Source organism: Ixodes scapularis, unplaced genomic scaffold, assembly GCF_016920785.2.
Source record: "Ixodes scapularis isolate PalLabHiFi unplaced genomic scaffold, ASM1692078v2 PGA_scaffold9__187_contigs__length_104089568, whole genome shotgun sequence".
NCBI classification, from domain to species: Eukaryota; Metazoa; Arthropoda; class Arachnida; order Ixodida; family Ixodidae; genus Ixodes; species Ixodes scapularis.
Window position 1 is genome coordinate 47037493 of NW_024609884.1, and position 17679 is coordinate 47055171.

The window sequence follows — 17679 nt, forward strand, 5'->3', positions numbered from 1 at the left end:
ACCCTCCAACAGGGCCGTACCCAGAAAAAAATTTCGGGGGGGGTTTTTTGGAACAACGGCGGCCATTTTGAAACTGTCTATTGTCTTATTTTCGCCTATGAATCATGTGCATCAGTGGCATATAATGGAGAGTTGCAGCAAACCGGAGAACCGGTCCCGATTTGGTACCCGGTAGCCGACCGGCGCCACTGCGCGTGCGCAGAGGTGGAGATTACTGCAAGTGCACCGACCAGGGCCGTACCCAGAAAAAAATTTCGGGGGGGGTCAGAACCCCCTAACCCCCCCCCCTGGTTACGGCCCTGCCCTCCAATTCTAAGTGCTACCTATTTTGTCGTTTCTTCTTAACAATAGCTCTACCAGCATTTGACGTATCTCATATTTCCGTGAGTTAGCGCGGCATTGCCTCATAATAAATCCCTTTAAAAGATCTATCAAACAACATTGGCCATCGCCATGTCTTGGGCACGTACCGTGTGATTGGATCCGAGTCCTAGCCGAACAGTGACGCAGTATTTGTTTTTGATACGAGCTCAGCCGAGTTGACGCCGAGGGCTGTTGTCGCGCTTTGGGCAGACGACGTCACCAAAAAGCACGGCGTCCTTTTTGAATGAGGCAGATCTGTGGGTCCGGCATATAAATTTATTTATTAAATTTTTGCGTCACACTCAAAATAAATTTAACAGAAATATAGGAACATACAATGGCTCCTATCAGTATAGTTATCTCATATTTTATTTTCGGCATGTCCCAACCCCTTGATTAATACACGACGGTTCGAGATTCCCTTAGTAGAAGGTGTAGTATAAACATTTACTTATCAAAATAGTAGCATTAATAAAAAATGCCATACCTTTTGAAACCGTTTAGCAACACTAAAGCACCTTCGTTGCCAGCCACATATATCACTGGAATATACTTGCAAAATTGGAGGGGAACATGAATTAACTTCAATTTCCCTGGGTTGGTGCTTTTTATGGCTACACTTACCAAACCAGGTCAACTATGCTTTATTTAGGCCGGCACTGTTGAGCACCATTAGAACACTTTTAGCGCTTCTCAAAAGCACGGACATCGTCTCAAATACAAAATTGGCGACATCCCCGTCATTTGCATCTCCGTCGACGTCTCCACGCGATCGGAGCTGCTGTTCCTCCACTATTCGACATGTTTCCGCGCAGACAAACCACTGCTCAGCGTGGATCTGGGGCCTCCGTTCCGGAACTCGAGCCTGATCGAAGGCTCGGACCTGTTCCTGGAGTGCAAATCCCGGGCCAACCCTCCCGTCACCGACGTAGGCTGGAGGCGCGACGGCGTCGTCCTCGTACCTTCCGGAGGACCTCGGGAACCTCTGGTCAACGACAACTTCCTGGCCATCCAGAAGCTGAGCCGCCACGACTCCGGAAACTACTCGTGCTTCGCGGGCAACTCGGAAGGTGTCTCCGAGAGCGGCTGGTTCGACCTCCGCGTTCAATGTGAGTGGCCATTCACGACATTTCTGTCGGGTGCCCTCTAGCGGCCCGGACTGTATCACGCTTTCTGGAACGCGTAAAGTGGTCCCCGAGGGGCAAAACCACAGAGTTATTTTAACGTTAGTTGTACGATCAGCTGGCGCTCGTGCGCTGTTGGAAATCGAAGCAGGCGGCAACCACACTCTTAGAAAAAAGGGTACGGATAGTCCTCCCTTACGGGAGGAACGGTCTTGTAACCTATGTTCCTTTAGAAAGGGAGAAACCTTCGTCCCTGAAGCAGGGGAGCAAAGTTCCACCGTCGCTTGCATCTCAATATGGCGGCCCCGAATCGAGAAAATCGAGCCCAATAAGGCTTAACGAGGACGCTACGTCTCTTGTACGGGACGAGAGCAGCAGCAAATAAAAGCGTAACACCAGCTTTCCGCAAACTGTGTTTATTTCCGAAGCCAGACTCCCCCCACAGGTACAGACACCTGCGTTTCAAAAGCAGTTACTCAGTCTTCTCGTCGACAGCACTGCGATGTTAAACGGAGACAACCGATACGTAGTTACTTCGCGCACTTTGCGTCTTACCTTTGGTGTTCCTCGAGTCACAATTCCTTCGTCAACCGCACATCACGGAGAAGGGCAAACTCACTCCGCGAAACCAGAAGTCGCTCTCGAAAGAACGAACTCGAAGCCGCTGTTTATCGCGTAGCGTGATAGAAGGTTAAATCGCTAGCCACCAGATGGCGGGGTCAAGCAGAGTAATTGCAAGTAGCTAGGCTAGGTGGCGCTAGGTACCGCCCAATTCATGTTCTACAAAAAATAATTTGCTTCTCTGGCTTCTCTGAGGCCACCACTGTGCTTGAGGACCCTCTACTATACACACATGACAACCATACACTTATTAGAAGCATCAGGTGAACATACATTAAGCACATGCACTGCACACACAAATATCAATTCAACGGAACACCACACTAACCCGAACACTACACCCGTGCTCTGCGTTTCCGTCTTTTATACTGGTCGTTTTGAACGTGCGGAACTTTTCGGTGACTCCCTAAGCAATAAAAAATATTCCCAGCATGTTGATTTTTTCCCTGCAATGTCATACCTCTGAGAGTATTTTGAATGGCTCAGGGGTTGAATCTCTTATTAAAAAGTAAACGCTCAATCATGCCGTAATTATTTGAAAGCCAATAAATCAAGCCGCTCCAATGCGGTTCGAATTCATGAGTTTGTTTCCCCACACGGCAAGTCGTGGCTTGTATTTCTATTTGTTTTTCTATTTGTGCTGTTCGCGCGAAGCTGCAATTGCCGTTTGAATTAATCTCTGTAGAGGGGGTATTCAGTCAGCTGGAAGTGATGCTTCACGGACTGAGAAATTGATTTTCGATCAACTTGAATGCAGTCAAAGCCGCGACTTGCGGCAGGTGTTAAGTGTACGGAACTACGCCGTGGCGAGCCCGAAAACTTCTAGCGCTCATCCCAGCGCGCCACGGAGGGCAGTTTCTCCAGCAACCGTAGTATAATTAAACAGCAAAATAAAAGGTAGCTTTTTTTTCGATTTTACCTACTATTGTTTTTAATGCCGAAATTCCATACTGTAAATATACGCACTTTACGTCACGCTTTCGTACTGTTCAGTCCTTGCCCCTGAGCGCAATCGCTGTCGGGGACGAGACAATTCCGACAGTCACATTGGCCACTGTACGGTAGGAGCTTCTACTGTTCAGACCAGCGTTCCAACATGACTATCCGCACGTTGATCGATTGCACGTAATCCCTCAAGTGGTATTAAACTTTTTAATGTAAAGCGGAATGTCAACCTGCGACACCCCGCCCCCTCCGATCACAACCCGACCAGCGGCATTAATGCCCAACAGTTTACGATCTCATCTTCTTGTTACACCACTGATACGCGAACACATGGTCACATCGGCGATAATTCCAGTCTTCTGTTCACAACCGAACACTGTCATCACGATGTTGCAGCTATGTTGCTGACACGCACAAACACAAAACCACGTTGAACGCCGGTTGCACTCGGCATCGGAAAACAGAACCGAACTCAGGGGGGAAGGCACCCAGGCAGCCGGCAGCAAAGCCTGCCTGTCTTGGACGCAGTTCCTGCAGTTTCCATAACGTCGAAAACGTCGACACAGTTCCGCGTGCTTTCGCTACTGTAGTCTGTAGTGCTGCAACCTGCAGTGGCTGTAGTTCCGTCGTTCCGTGCCGCGCGAGTCACGCAATCCGGAGACGGCCATCCCCCAGTGTACGTGGCACTGCTGGCACTGCTCCGAACTTCGCTGTTTCTAGCGGCTTCGTTTGCTCGTTTGATAAAATTAGTGATAAAAACGTCAATGCAACCAAAATGTTCTGGACGTTTAAACTAGAAGATGGAATTACAGGCGGCCTTCGCTGCCGCTGAAGCTCAATCAACTCAACAGCTATTTATTAAGCAACGCGCGCGACCTGCTCGAAAAACGAAACCAAAAGACGATGAGTCGGGAGGGCGAAAGCTTTCTCCCGTCTGCCTGGAGAAGGAGAAAAACATTTCGTTCCTCCCCTTTTCTCGTGTCCGCTTGGGGGCGCGTCGGTAGAAGGGAGGAAGGCGCGCCGTTGCTACTTTTTTCCTCCATTTTTTCTTAGAGTGCAGTCCAAAATTTACTTCCGCTAATGCTTTTCTATTGGGAAAAATTGGGCGCATTTCCTCTCTGCGCTGTTGTAAAAGCGAATTTCACAAATTATTTTAACGTAATAAAGAACTTGGAACATTTCCAAGTTCATCTGAATCACTAGATCACCTCTATTATGGTGCCTGGAGCTCGTCTTCGACTGGTGTGTTTAGCGTCCAATGCTGCCCATACATCAAAAGTGGGCCCGAAGCGGCAACAAATGACGTCATGCCGTTGCATGTTGGCGATCCTGACGGTTGGTCGTAGAAATGCTAATGAGAAGCTGCGAGTATAACTCTAAAAAAAAAGCCCGTGCGTCTGTTTTTCCGCACAACGCCCTCGGAGAGCCAATCTCCGCAACTCACGGAGACAGCTCAGCGAATGACGATGCCGAAACATATGTTTAGACCGAAAAGCGCAGTCTGAGTTGTGACAGTAAGCAATGCAAAACGTCACGCTTGCGGCATTGTTTAATGCAATGCCGCAAGCGCGGCCGCGCAAACAGCCCGAAGCTTGACAAGAATATACTGTCGTCAAGCTTCGGGCTGTTTGTTGCTTGGGACCGGGTCGGAGATCTACTAACAAAACTTCATGCGCAGGCCTTGTCTTCTAGCTGGTATTGGTTCCGGGCACCATATCTTTATCACTGACAGAATGAGAACGGCAGGGTGTGTCTTTCGAACGCCCGGCTTCCAGCTCGCTCTCCATGCCTTCTGTCGTCTTTACCTGCGAGCACGCGCTTCAGGAGCACGAGCCACCAAAGTGTTAACGAAGATAGAGCCTAAAGGGAGCCTAAAAAGGTTCCTGAAAAAAAAAAACGAGTTAGAAGTAAATTTTAGCGTACTTTATTCCGTGAATCTGAATAGCACATTCGTTTTCCCCGAAGATGTCTCTACACGCGAGAAAACGCCAAAAACCTCGACCAGTCGTTACGTCATAAGAGTATCTTTCGGCCGCCAAGCGCGTGTCGCTCGTGTGGGCAGCCCTTGCAATGGCAAGCTTGCCAGGTATATTCCCCCGCACTAACACCAGTCGTGACCTCTTTTTTTTTTTTTTTTTTACCTTCATGAAAATAGCAAGAGTGCGCGTGCATAGCTTTGATAGGTGCTGAAGATGCGCGAGAGCCAACGTTACTAGATTACCTAAGTTGTGGAACTCAAGCGGAAGGGGGTACCCCCCCTCACTCACTTCAATCCGCCAAGTGTCGTTCGAAGCGCCATCTAGATTTTCGTTTCATAACTGTGCGTTCCAAAGAGCAGAGATGAAGCGCCATCTAGACGCCGTGCTTCGAAACGTACGAAGCGATCCCGACCCGATTTCACCGTGCCCGATTCCCATAGAATGCATAGAATACGCTGCAGTTACCAAAGCAGCCGTCCGGCGGCGCGTCGAGCGACGCTTGGCCAGAGCCGTTTATTGAGAGAGTTTGGCCATACATTGGTTTGAATAGGCGAGCATCTCGGGGCCAACCACAGGCCTCGAAACAGCCCCTAGCGGTGGTCGTGAGCTCTAGATTTGTGACACGACTAATTTAAGCCGTTTTAGCGTCGCTAGAGTGATAAGGTTTAACTCTCGGTGATTGAAAACTTTGTGCATGTGAGGTGTTAGTCACGCCAATATTCAAGTGTAGAATAAACGAACGTGCGTTCCAAACCAGGGTCGACTTGCTAGAAACAGCGTCTCAGCTGAGATGGGGAAAGAAAGCACTGCCAAAGCCAGCGCACGAGCCGAGCGGGACTCCGCGTCTCAAGACGCTCGCACGCCCCACCCTTTGCACTGTTTTCTTTCAGCCGGTCTCAGGACGCTATTCTAGCAAGCCGGCCAGAGCGAACAAACATCAGCAGTGCAGACAAAGGCATGGGCACGAGCGCGTGGCTTTGGAAAGTGCCTCCTATGCACGAGGTCTCGTACAAACAAAAGCGTTTTGCTGAGCTAGGCTCACGCGCCTGTACCTTTGTCTTCACTGCCGACATTTGTGAGATGGAGTAGAGAGGCCGAGATTGAACGCTTCTATTTCACGCTTTAAATGTTTGCAATATTGTGACGGCGCGGTCTCCTGATTGGTTGACGCGGTGTCACAAATTTAGTTTACGCTCTAAGCGTGGGGGGAATATTCGGCGCTGGCGGCAGCCTTTGCTCCGCCTATTGGCCAAACTCTCCCAATACACGGCTCTGCGCTTGGCGAGTCGTGGTGAGTGAGGGGGGGTACTGTTCGTGCATGCAGCGTCTATGAGCAGTTCCGTAACTGAGTCTAGTAAGGTTGGCGAGAGCGGATATTGTGAGAACTCCTTTTATGACGTAACGCTCCGAAAAGGAGCGGGCGGCTTCAGCGGTACTTTGAAAATTATTTTCGCCTCCGTGCGCTCCGTGATTCTAGAGGCCAAATGAAGATGATTTCAGTGTTTTTACTAGTGGTGGACCGAATCTGCCGAACTTCAGATTCGGCAAAGTTCGGCACATGCTAAACTTTTAATAAAAAGTTTGGCGAAAATTCGACAAATGTGTGCGCCAGCGCGAGAACGCGACCGGTCCATGGATTGCAAATGGACGCCGTGCTGTCGTGCGGTTACCATCGCACAGTGTAGTACAACCAGCGTTTACGGTGAGGTGTGGAGTGGGCAACACGGTAATGCGTCTTCGTGAGCCTTCGCGAGTGTGGTTCTCTTCAATATTTTCGGCCTCAGAAACAGAAGTTGGACCAGTAATTTACTCTGTTCACTGCGCAAGTGACAAATCATGCGGTACATCCTGGATAACGTGATTTTCATTTGACCTCTCCAGTGATGCCACGAGGTAGTTGAAACATTGATTGACGATTACTTTAAAGCACTCCTTGCAATTATAACAATCCTGTTTGGCACACTAGTGGTTTGTGCCAAAACAAAATATTATTGCATTTTAATTAGCGTTATTTCGCGTTTTTCTTGTCCCTGCATAAAACTAAACGCAGAACTATCATGCTCGACGTTGCACATCCGACATTCCCAACTCTTCCTATTTTCCTAAATGTCCGTGTGTCTTTTAACACCAGAAACCGGGATTTTAAAGGTTAAAAACGACGCATTGCGAATATGGGACGCACACTTTCATGCGAAGCTGACGTCAAAATGACTCAAATCGATAAACATGAATATTTACAGCAATACTGTGATCTCTTCTGGTGAAGGCTCAGCAATCGTTGCATTCGTTTTAGTGCACGAAACGGTGACTCCCAAAGATGGTGAAAACGCAGTGTTCTTTCCTTTATTTTAACAATGTACACACACTTGCAGGCTTGCGCTGATGAGGCCTCAAAAATGAAACTCTCGTAGCGTGATTCGTGACTGCGCCCATAACTACACAACCTCGTTGTCACGCCACTTCTGCAAGAAGTCACTGTAAAATTGCCAGTAAACACACAAAAACGACACCGATACAATTATTTTGTAGAATATCGTCTTATTTAGTGTCTATATGCATTACGTGTTGCATTTAAGTTTAGAAAGAAAAAAAAAACAAAACATTTTTTCACCAGAAAAACTAAAATATCAACATTAAGTCTGGTAACAACGTATTTTTGCCGGATCTTTGCCGAATCTTTGCCGAATCTTAAGAAATGTTCGGCAAAAGTTCGGCTTTATCGAATCCCAAGATCCGGCGCCGAATTTTCGATTCGGAAAAAGTTCGGCCCATCACTAGTTTTTACTCAAATACAGAACCGCTGCAGCTTCCCTTTAAGACGGCCAGTTGGGCTAGTCGGTTGTATGTTCTTGAAGTAAAACGCCTAACGACATAAGAAAATAGACGCCGTGTCCTGTTTGCATCTATTTTCTTCCGTGCCTGTCTTTAGGCGTTTTACTTCAAGGGAGATAGGAACCTTGCGCTGGAGACAAGACAGCTGAAACTCCTCCCTGCAGTTCTCTCCTTTTTAGTGACCGTAGAAGAAAATATTTGTTGGTTACAGTTTTTTTTTTTTTTTAGCATTCGTGGCAATAAACAAAGTGGCAAAATAGCTGCATTGACGCGTTTATGTACGAGGCTGTTGCTCAGAGTAAATATTTCCCCATAAAAGCAATATAAAAATGCAAACAAAGTCAATTATATTGACGATAGTGCCCGAACTTAGTGAATCTTTCAAATCAAAAGAGGCGGCAAGAACTACGCGATAACATTAAATAATGCCTCCGAAAAAAAAAAAAAAAAAAAAAAAAAAACAGTCCCATAAAAAAAACGTAAATACGTTACCTATTGCCACAGTTTGGTTCTCTTCTACCAAGGCACCGGCCATTTGGATCTTGGTTATGTAATTTATAAGCAATAGGTGTTCTGATGTTGTTTTTTTTTGGATACTCAACATTAAACAACCTTACTAAATTCAAAGCGCGCTTATCGACATGTGCTTCTCAGTGCATAGTGATGTACACCGGATCATGCTGTTTTGCAGGAACGGAATCAATTTGGGAAAACCACGCAAGCGCACGCGTGATATCAGAGCCTATCTAGCACCCGAGCCATAAATCGGCGCATTTTGGCGTCGAGAAAGATAACTGGAGCAACTTGTTCAAGCCACGCTATGGGGTCAAAGCTGCGCGTTATGATCTGTGACTCCCCTTGCTCATATAGGATCTCGTTATTTGCTAATTAGAGTAATTAACCGGGAGCTATATTTTTGTCTGCTCCGTCAGGGTAGTGTCCTTTTACTTTTTTTTCTTTTTTGGATTCCATTCTTTGCGAAAAGAGCAGCACGTTAATTACTCTGATGCAGCTAATTATAGGGGAGAGGCGCGTCCTCTGGAAACAAAGATATACTCGCCGCAGTTCCAACGAGAAAAATTGGCTATAATTAACACGTTGCGGCGTTAAGCTTTCCTGGGCTCGGGGCCTCAGGCATTCATTTCCGGTGAACGTGTTGCCCTAACTCTCTCGGACGTGTGCATGTAGAGAGAGTGCACGAAGCTGCTGGCGTGGCACACGTGATGCGCTTGTACATACCTGCTTCTTGCTGCGGGCCTTAATGCACCCGCGTGCGCGGCGAGCCCGCCGCGGAATGCGCGAGTTTAGGACTCTTGACTTCTCGTGAGCTCGCTTAGCTGCGCGGCTTGTCACCTTGAGCTACTTTCTGACGGAACGCGCGACTCAAGCTGGAGCTGGGTTTGTGTGTTATGCGGGTGAAGAATGTTCAAACTACGCTCGATCGTTCCGCGTGTCGGGCATGTCGGTGATGATTTAGCCCGACTCACCCAAATGAGCTGCTGCTGTGTCTCGTGCGTTTTAGCTTTGTTTAGAGTCTCGTGGAAAACTTGCTTAGCTGTCACGAGCTTTTGAGTTCCGAGTATTGTGCGGTTGGAGCGCGGAACTCGCTATTTTTTTAGCTAAGGGGAATCATCACGGGATCGTTACTAGAGGGCACAATTTCCTGTCTCACAACTTCGAGTCGACGCGCGACTTTGGCGGACTCTGCTGGTGGGTGAGGGCAATCTGAAAGCGTTCTACGCTCGCGCATTGCCAGCAACAGACGCTGACACGCGCTTTATGCTCACAAAGATACTTAAAAGAAATCGGTCCGAAACGTGTCCCTGAATTCATCAGTGGATTCTGCCACTAAACATTGGTGAGTCATCATTAATCTCCAATGAAGACTCTGGAATGCCAGTAGCCTTCGTGCTTCTAAAACACCACAATGCTCTTTTTCGTTTTAATGCGTTAGCATTAGAACGGCGTTTTGACGAAAACCCGGCGGTGTCTTTCATTTGTCAGTTGTCGCGTGCGACGCTCTTACTGGTCTGAAGCGCTGACGTCAGCACGCGTCAACCTCTCCCTCTCTCTCCGGCGCTGACAAACTGACAGACACCGTTGGGTTTTCGTCAAAACGAGCCTTTTTGTTTTTGGCAGAGTCATGCGCACAGCTGGTGCGGAGCCAGAGAGGAGGAGGCGCCGTGCAACACCTCCTACATAACAAAGCCGTAGTGTTGAATAAGATGGCGTCATCAGAGAAGGCCAACGTTGAACACAGATTAGAAACGAGTGCTGCGTCAGTGCTCGGCTTCGAGTCAAGTTTGAGCCGAACGTTAACGCAATCGTCGTGTCCAATCTGTGTCCAGCGTTGGCCTTCGCTGATGACGACATCCCATTCAGCACTACGGCATTGTTATGTAGGAGGTGTTGCGCCGCGGCGCGATGGAATGCGGGCGCGCTCAGTTGCCGCTCTGCTGTCGCCGGTTGTTCTTCGCTCTGGGTTTCCGTAGTAGCGGTGCGTGGGCTGTGATGTGTGTGTAGTGAAAACGGTGGATACGGTTCCCTCCACGAGTGATAGGGATGCGACTCCTTCCACGAGTGGTATTGATGTGTTTCTTTCCGGAAGTGATATGGATGACCATATATCCAAAGGTGTGAAAAAACTACAGAAAGATCCATTTGTGGATTCTTAGGGAATCCGTTAGCATGACCCTTGGGAAACGCCACACACGTGCCCCCTTTGAGAAACGCTAACACCGGCCCCGTAATGAGGCCAAAAAGATGCAGCAAAAAAATAGAGGAAGCAAAAGAGAAAGCCAACAGAAAAAAAAAAGTGAAGGGGTCAGCGTTAGCGTTTCCGAAGGAGTGACGTGTGTGGCTTTTCCAATGATCATTCTAGCGCATTCCTTAAAAATCCGCCAATGTATCTTCCTGTAATTTTTTTTAAAACATTTTCTGTTGTTTTTATTACTTGTACGTAATATCAAGTGATGAAAGTTATAATAGAAAGCCTAAAGAGAAGATATTTGCTTTCATACCTGCAAATTCTCGAAGTAGAGTTATGTCTGCTCTACTGTGCACCTTCGTAAGTCTCAACAAATGTCACACCTTTTCAGTTTTGTTCTACAGAATATTTTTATCTGGTTCAGTACTTATGAAAAAAAATAATAGAACGCTGCGTTTTTGCAGTGCTTCGCTGTAAACTACGTGAAAAAGCAATATCACTTCGACGGGTTTTATTTTTTATTCTTCTTTTTATCCTAATGAGGGTCATAATCCGCTGATTAAATTGAGACGAACCGAAACAAATGCTCTCGCATTTGAAAAGGAGAACTTGCGTTACGGTTCCTTTAGCCCTGGGGCTACGTTGCTGTCCATGGGGGCTTCTACCAAAAAAGCGAAATGGGTTAATTCGTTAACCAATCACCTAAATAGCTTTACTGAATGTTTTTATTTCATTTTGGGGCATAATGATTAGGAGAATTGACGATCTGCCTCATCAAGATTTAGCCATGACGTTAAATTATGATTCAAATCTTCGTAATGGGACCTACCGGGCGAGAAATGTCACACCCATATACGCGCCTCCAGACCGAAATTAAGCGAGCAAAGAGCGCCCGTGACATGATGGCTCCGACCTGTGCCGTCTCCGCAACCCACGTGTCCGCGTGCGTCACGTCAGCAGTGCGATGCAGGTAGAGCGGAGAGACTGACATCATGGGAGCTCATTGTTGACCTAGTTTCGGTTTGAAGCCGTGATCAATGGTATCATTTCTCGCTCCATAACCCTCAGTACAATTGTTGTCGTGTTTTTATCAAAATTTCCGTGATGACGAGGCTATAATGAGGTCGAGCGTCAGTTCTTTAAGTATACATAATTTCTCCAAAAACTACAAATTTTTAAATGATAATCATATATATTTTTAGTGAATAAGATAACTAATAAACCATTTTCACCTTTTTTCTAGTGGTGCCCATGGCCCCCAACTTAGCTCCAAGTAAAAAAAAAATCCTAATCAAGTTCCTTCTTTTTAAACTAAACTCACAAAAAAAAAAAAGAGTATATGAACTCACAGCCTAGGTGGTCACAACCCAACTGGAAAGGTTCAGCCTGGTTTGTTTATCAATTGACGCTTGAAACCCTCTCAAATCGGACAAGAACGCTTCATATGAGTTTTAAAAACTAACTTTTTAAACCCTTCATTTGTAAGTTCTGGCATTCTTAACATCTGAATAATATGGCCTGTGCGAAAGAGACGCTGCTGTCCCTCTGGGACTTTGCGCGCGCGACGGGCATTGACCGAAGGATATAACTTTAATTTTCGTTTTCTTTAATCCCCCCCCCCCCCCCCCTGTAAACCGTCCCCTCCAGGCCGTCGCGCCATCCTTATCTTAATAAAGTGTAACAACAACAACAATCCTTTCGTAATATACTATATCTTCATTGCCTGAAAAACAGCTCTGTCATGGAAAATATTTATTTTCGCTTATTTGCAGGTGAGTCCAGCTTAAAATGCAATGATTTCTTCTCTTTTGTTTTAGTTTCCAGGAAATAGAACGTTGATTTTAAGTTACGTACCTTAATGGTTTACTTCTCACTAGAAGTATTGTGCCAAAACTACGAATATAATTGACAATTGCTTCAAAATATTAAAGAAGCCTATCAAAAGAGGGGCACCAGTTCTATTTACGTGGTTGCTTTTATTTATTTTTTTTGTGTTTTTTAAGCCGTGAATTGGCATTAAAAAAAGGCGAAGTCCATTTTCTTGCTGGTCCGTGAAATTGAGAAAATGGCTATAGCATCGATCGGTAACACTTAAAAAGGAGCGGTAATAAAAATATATGATAGTTCTAACTCTATCTGCTTTCGAAACTAGAAAATATTTGCGAAATAATATTGTCAGTGCATTGTCCGAGCTTACGATACATGGGACAATTCTAAGCTGGGAAAATGGAATTTTGTTTTTCTTTCTTTTTTGCGTTCGATTAAAATAAGCTACCTCCCTCCAGTTGCACACTCTAAATTTTGTTTTGTAGAGTATTTTCTGTAGACGAATACAAATTATAGCAATGTGCAGCGTTTTAAAACTTTGTTTGTCTGGAAACATCTAATGTGTTTTTTTTTGTCTTAGCGAAAGGTTGAAAATGTGTAGATAGTGAAAGCGTCTCTCTTACTGTTTTTTTTTTTATTATTATTTAGCTGGAGACCCAACGCTCATTTGATACGTCTTTAAAAACGTCTGAAGGCTTAAAAATAAAAACGCAAAAATGTAAAAAAAGACGCATTCGGGCTAGCATAGTCAGGAAACATCATAATCTAAACCTTGTTCGTTATTTTATTTCTGGCTACCTTAGGGTTTAGACTAAGAAGAAAATGGCATTTTTGCTAGTCAACTTGTCATGCAATTTCGATAGAGGTAATTCAGCACGTACCACGAAAGCCATTCACAGTTAACAGCATTATTCCTGAATTCACAAAGACATTGCATATGTCATTAATAATCCTTTATATGTGGGTATAATTTGGTCATTCTCCAACTTCCATAATAATATAATGATTGTAGAAGGATCACCTTAACTAACTTGGCTTCTTCACTTACCGCTTATGAGGTGTGCGGTTGATTTTTGTTCAAATCAGCGTGTCGCACCCAAAGCATAATTTATCCCAAAACGCAGTGGTGACCAAAGCTAGCCTTCCTCAATCATAGCAAAGTGAAACGCTATGTTTACTCATCGTTAAGAACATGATGCTTGACTAAGAAATCGTCATACATGACTACCGGGCTCCTTCCCACTTTTTAATAAATTAATAAACTAGTAACTATCTTTTCTGGAAATCAACAGCAAAGTGTAATAATTTGTGCACTCACCCAATGTCTACTTTCGCTTCGTAGAAAAAAAAGCAGACGTTACTTGCAACATGTAATGTTTAATATATTAGTACATAAGTGCACATACGTTAATATATATGTATAAATGTTATATACAGTGTGAAGTTTCCTTTCGGATAATCAACTTCTGTAGCTCACTGGTTCAGTCATGTCGCGCTAGTGGGTACATTGTTTTATGACGGTATCATGGGTGACTTCTGGGGACGTTTACTCATATATATCTGTACTTCACGACGGAAACTACATATTTACAACATCACGTAGTTTTGCAGCCGAATTGTATTCCGCGTTTTGCTGATTAAAAGTTATAAAAACCAAGGGTTCCTACAGAAGGAAAGAGATACAGGGAGTAGAATATTGTGACCACGCACTGGTTTCCATCGCAGTTCAATAACAGTGCGTTCGAATAGTTTTACGTTTAGATGTGCCCATAATTATGAGCGAGTTTTACTTAGCAAAGAATTCAATCATTTGTTAGAATATTTATCACGAATTTGAATCAACCGCACTTTTTTCACGTTACAGTTGGTTTGCATTCCTAAATTATGGACGCCTAAGCAGAGCTTCATTTTGAATTCATCCATGCCGGAATGCCGAGTAGAGTTCAGCAACGTCTTTTGTTTTTCTATTTCTGGGAGATAGACTAAACCAGACAGAATACGTACATAAACGATGCGTTATTTATATTTACTTCGAGAAACTAGACATTTCGTAGTCTGAAGCATCACAGGACCTGCAAATACACCATCATCTTGGTGCGCCTGTATTTACCGTGTAACTTACCGCCAGGTATTTTCTGCGTTATTTATACATATATGATCACAGATATAACATGAATACACACAGGTTATTTATACAAAACGCTAGTTTCTATTTTTCGGGGGGGGGGGGGGGGGGGGGAGAGTACGCCTGATTGATATAAAGATAATTTAAATATTTCTTCAGTTCTTATTGCGAAGTGGATTTTAGCTTGCCAACTTTTTCTCTGAACCTCAATTGACGCATGTTAATTTTTGTCCATGTTTGTTTTACTGGAGACCCTGCACATCACTAGGTTTTCAGCTAACTTTTAAGTTCCGGGCTAGACTCTTCTCTTGTCTCAGGCACTTCTAAAGATTTGTGAAGTATGAGTTCTGCGGAGTATTGGTTCTTTTTTATGGACTTCAGTGCCTCATTGTTTGTAAATTCCGGGATAGGTTAGGTTTGGTATGATTAGGTTAGGTTAGGTTAAGTTAGGTTAGCTTAGGTTGGCTTAGGTTATGTTAGTCTAGGTTAGGTTAGGCTAGGTTATGTTGGGCTGGACTAGGTTAGGTTAGGTTAGGTTACGCTAGGCTAGTTTAGGTTAGGTTAGGTAAACCTAGACTAGCTGTCACGGTTCTTATAAACAAAGATGTATGTATGGGGCAAATATTTTTCTCTGTCCTATGTTTTGTGTTCAATGCCTATTTAAGAGGTTTCCTTATCAATAAAGATCACCTGTGTTTGAGACATCCATGCGCTTGTGTTGTCCCATAAGTAAACGCAGTCTCGAGTAGGTTTCATCATGCTTATTTGTAGCTAATTTTCTGTGTCTACTGATGTATTATCGATAATGCGTCTTCAAGGGTGATCCTGGACACGCGGACTAAAATTGTTCTATTGAAAACATTCATACACTAATACCTTTTGATACCTTTTTCGTCATTGCCGAGAAGCCTATTGAGTGAGGTACGTAATTATGTTCAAAATGAATAAGTTTATAATCAGCCTTGAACGGTCCTTTTTTATGTTTTCAGAAAAAAATTCTAATGCGATAGCATTTCAAGGTTGACTGGCTTCGCGCTATATCAATATTCGTAAACGAAATCTGACCTCGGGAAAACTGGACAGACGATTCAAGTTTTGCGGGTAATGCGTTTCGAAGCAGGTGCGCGGACGCAAGGCGAACGCCATACAAACCCTTCATCGCGTGCAAGACGGCGCTTTGCAACCACTTGGCTCTTGAACGCTCCGAAATGATAAGCCCGGTGTCGTTGATTGCACGCTCGCGAGAGACGGGAGTGCGCGAGTCGGAGCGCCCTGCTCTCCACTCCGGCAGGCGTACGACTTTGAGCGCTAAGAGCCGCGGCCGGCGAAACGAACGACAAAAACAATTCGGTATAAATCGAGTTTCAACGGCGAGGGTAAATACGCGATACTTACAGTGACGTTACGAGGCAATTCCGAGCGGATCCGCGCGCCGAAGCCCATTCTCCCGAACAGCCCTGGAAATTACCGCACGCGGAAGTTTCATTTTAAGAGCTCTTAGGGAATTTACGCAGATAGAGAAAGAAGCGGGGACGAGGCGGGCGGACCCTCCGGATGCAGGGGCGACCGTACGAAGCCGGCGCGGGGGCAGCCTGCGGCAGGCGCCGCGGCCCGGACCAGCGGCGGTGGCCGCAGTGCCTCAGCGGCAATTCCGGTGGGGCCCATGCCGCTCTTCCTGCGCCGTGTGTGTCGCCGCCGCACCAGAGAATGAACTGCCCCCATCAAGCGCGCGCCATGCGGACGCCGTAATGCCCGAGATTCCCCGGGTCCTCCATTGGAGGATATTTGCTCTGCTCTCGGTCAGGGAACTTTGGCGAATGCCCCAGCGGCCGGCCGTTTGGCTTTCTTTGCTCGAGACAACACAAATAGCTTTAGTCGGACAAGTAGCGCGGACGCGGACTGTCCTGCAGTCGTTTGGCCGGCGGACGGCTTGCGCAGATTGAGGCCGTGTTTGCGCTGACTGAGTGCGAGCCTCCCCCCGCGGTGCTCGCCCGAGCTCGCCTCGAGATCGGCCCAGTACTTGGTCGCAGAGGACGCTGATGTGAGCGGGGATACAGGCCCGGCCCGACTCGTCCGGCTTACCCGCCACCAAATTGCGACCAGCCGACGGTGTCCACGCCGCCTGGGGATGGGCACAACGCCACCTGCAGTTGAGATACTCGCCGACTTGAAACTTGAGATGGCTCGCTCCAGCGACGATATTACATTTACTCTCTTTTTCTGTGTGCGTGTGTGTGTGTGTTTGTGTGTATATGTGTGCGTGTGCGCGTGGGTATGTGTGTCTTGCACATTGGGGCAAAAAACCCTGAGAATCATTTTGACTATAAGAAAATGCGGAAGACAAAAATATGGAAAACCAATTCGGAGCCGTTAGTGCTTTAGAGAGCATGCGGCAAGCGACGTGGCACTATGGTCGATTTTGTTATTGCCGGCTTCACTGCTATTTCGGTCAGCCAAAATAACCTGAACGTTAAAAACTCATTGACCAGGACGTTCCCAAGGAGGCTGGAAGGATAAAGAACCGGGTAGCAATTTAACAATTTGTAATCCCGACACTCGGATAAGACCAAAGAGAAAAAGGAACGCCACAAGGCACTCTTTTAAATTACATAACTTTGCGTCAAAAGAAACCGCTTTAAATTTTTCTTTTAGCCCATTCGTTGCTTCAGTTTACACAGACAAGTGTTGCGCTCTCATGCGAAACAGTATGCTAATGTAATTTGTTCCTATGCACGGTCTCCTCTTATTCTACCGTTCCTAAATGGAAATGAAACAAATTTTAAAAAAAAGTTCTATGGCGGATTTTGTGTCTACGCTTAATTAATTTATTTATATAGCCTGTTCGATTCTCGGTAATTATGATTTAAAGTTTTCGAAAGGTTCAAGAAATATAAGGGAAAGAGGTCTAGCTCGATTTTCTTAAGGAGATCACACTTTAACACACTGAGTATCCGCCGATTACGCCTGATCGTTGGTCCACGAAAGAATCGAAATTCCTACCCCACTAAGTAGTAACGGTGTCCATACCCTTACGAACGCGGCAGAGTTGATCATACTTGTAGTTATTCAAGCATGAAATGCTGTTAACGGAATCCACCAATCCCAAAATTGTGTCCGTTCGTCCTTGCGTCCATGCATTTTCCGGATAAACTGAGC

General features: G+C 45.7%; 1 protein-coding gene across 1 annotated transcript in view; it reads left to right on the forward strand.

Annotated features, from left to right (window-relative positions):
• LOC8053396 (hemicentin-2) overlaps nucleotides 1–17679 on the forward strand; it is a 300603-nt gene that overhangs the window by 186464 nt on the left and 96460 nt on the right. Inside the window, exon 6 of the mRNA XM_040504191.2 lies at nucleotides 1179–1472. Within this exon, the coding sequence (XP_040360125.1) occupies nucleotides 1179–1472 (294 nt within the window). The remainder of the gene's footprint in view (nucleotides 1–1178; nucleotides 1473–17679) is intronic.